General features: G+C 37.1%; 1 protein-coding gene across 1 annotated transcript; it reads right to left on the bottom strand.

The window, feature by feature from the left end:
- Positions 1–485: 485 nt before the first annotated feature.
- LOC129296103 (transcription factor MYB54-like) lies at positions 486–2,567 on the bottom strand (the record flags this gene model as incomplete). The annotated part of the gene is made up of 4 exons (XM_054934701.1): positions 2,097–2,567; positions 1,302–1,827; positions 1,023–1,066; positions 486–716 (listed from the first exon to the last, which is right to left on the bottom strand). Coding segments are annotated over exons 1-4 (916 nt in total), but the record flags the coding sequence as incomplete, so codon positions are not given.

Genomic DNA, 2,567 nt, shown 5'->3' with positions numbered 1-2,567 from the left:
ATCGAATGCACATAACGTGCAAGAACGTGAGTAATTGAAGTTGGCCTTTAAAAGCACTAATTCACTCACCAATCTCAAATGAATCCCCCAAACTTCAAACCCACCCCTCAAAAAAATCGGAAGAGTATGTGTGTCTGATTTATTTTTACATGCATTTGTGTGTTACCATCTATACTTGTAGCATTAAGCCAAGAATCATTGTTCATACTAATATCAGCATTAAGCCAAGAATCATTGTTCATGCTAATATCAATGGATTTTCTACATTCCTTCAGTTAAACTCATACAATATCTTGACAAATAGAGCTTCCCTTAACCATTTTTACAAGTGTGTATATATCCTCAAAACGCAAATACATTTCTCTCTGTCGAAGTGCGTGTGTGTGTGTGTATGGATCTAAATGTAAGTCTTTGGTCTAGTCAGGTTTGAAGTTCTTACAAAATATATGTATGAAAGTGCATCGATTCTTGTGCATGATGAGTACGATCGAACTTGTGTTGGGAGCTTCCATTAACAGATAAAAAATCGATAAACGGAACACCACTACCACCAGCAGTAGTCCTGTCTTTTCTCTGTCGTCCTCTAACATTATGTTCACTATCTTGATTCACTTCCTCGTCTTCTCTTCTGGCGTTGTCTGTTACCTCGCTTCTGTTGTTAGAATCAGTGTTTACTTGAAGAAAGTCATAGAACTCAACTGATTGATGACTTTTATCTGCAATATTATTAAACAATCACAGTAATAAATAAGAAACTCCGCTTTTAAACCTCACAATTATAATCACTCGACAGAAAGACTTTGTGTGTGCTTCGTGCTATTAAATTTTGTGCAAATCACTGTCATATTATCACTAACTGAATGTTAATATCATACAATGTTTGATATACGAAAAATTGTTTTTTAGGGGGAGAAAACGAGAAATATATCTAGAAAAAAAATGATATTGATGCCTTTCTAGAAGAAAAAAAATGATATTGACGCCTTTTTCATTTACCTTTTAGAAAATATTTTTCCACCTACTAAACACTGTATCAGTGTTCTGCGGATTTGGATGTATGTTACTCCTTCTAATATTCAAAATCCAATCCATTCATTTGAGCTAACAGACATCAGAACAAATTCATTTGATTTCTTTGAATAAAGGGCAGAGATTTTCGAATATAGATATCAAGCCTAATTAGTAGCAGATTGATTGATTACTTAGCGCTTGACCATAGCATATCCAAATTCATACTGAAGAGTTTCCCTAAATCTAAGTAAGCGAGAGAAAGAATAGATGCAAGAGATTATAATAATTACCATGAAGTTTTTGATGAAGAGGAAGCTGGATTTTGAAAGTGATGATCAAACTTTCTGGGAAATTGAAGGAAAGGGTTATAAGGGAGACAATAAGCTGATGGCAAAGCAAGCTTGTCATAGTATTTCTCAACAAAAGCAGGAACAAGACTAGCAGCAGGACTGGTCGTCGTCCTAAGAATTGTATCATAGCTTGAGCGATGATGATGATGATGATGATCCTGATCATGATCATCAGTATTAGGAGGATCTGATCGCAGTGGAGAACACTGTGATGTGGTGAGCTGATGATGATGAGGCCGTTTTGCATAAAGCTTGGACCTTTCTCGGCGAATCCTAGCCATCATGACGTGCCAGTGATTCTTGACAGCATTATCAGTTCGTCCTGGAAAAAGCCTCGCAATCACAGCCCATCTGTTTCCGTGGATCCTGTGAGAAGCCAGAAGCCTCTCTTCTTCTTCCTCTGTGAATGGACTCCTATTAATTCTTGGGTCCAGCTGATTGAACCACCTCAACCTGCAGCTCTTCCCTACATAAATATATATAAATTCATTCAATTCAACATATATGCGAAACACAATTCTTTCCTTAATTGAGTTAATTAAACTCCTATGAAAGCTAGCTGTGGATTCAATTCAATTACCTGGCTACGTGCTCTCATGAACTATTTATAGGTGATCGACATATATATATATATATATATATAGCTAGTTAAGTAGTGTTAGATAATAGTAATTAATTAAGAAGACAATAATAATTATGTTCATAGAAACAGATGATGATGAATAATATTCTCACCTGATCTTCCTCGAAGCTTTTCAGCTATGGCGTTCCAATTATGAGGTCCATAACGCTCCACCAACTCTCGAAGCTTCTCATCCTCGGCCGGCCTCCAATGGCCTCTACTACACATATTATTATCTCCCTAACTACAAAACCAGAAACAAACTACAGAACCGAGGAATCAAACCCTAATAGTTATTAATTAGGGTTTAAAGTATATGATCCTTTAATTTGTCTTCTTCCTCCTCCTCCTCCTCTTCCTCTTCTGCAGAATCGATCTTATCTCCTTCTGCCAGCTAGCTAGAAACTGTGCAAGTGAAGCGAGAGAGATAAGAGCGAAGAAGAAAGCAAGAACGAAGAACGAAGACGAGAGAGAGAGAGAGAAGAATATATGGTGGGGAAGTGTTTTCCGTTAGAGAGTGGGAGAGTTTGGACAGACCTTGCACCAGCGATTGATGCAAACGTTTTGGCTAACAAACTCCTATA

Source organism: Prosopis cineraria, unplaced genomic scaffold (assembly GCF_029017545.1).
Source record: "Prosopis cineraria cultivar Desert tree isolate PC_DT_omini unplaced genomic scaffold, ASM2901754v1 PC257, whole genome shotgun sequence".
NCBI lineage: Eukaryota > Viridiplantae > Streptophyta > Magnoliopsida > Fabales > Fabaceae > Prosopis > Prosopis cineraria.
Note: the sequence above shows the minus strand (reverse complement) of the source record. Positions and strands in the feature narration are given on the sequence as shown.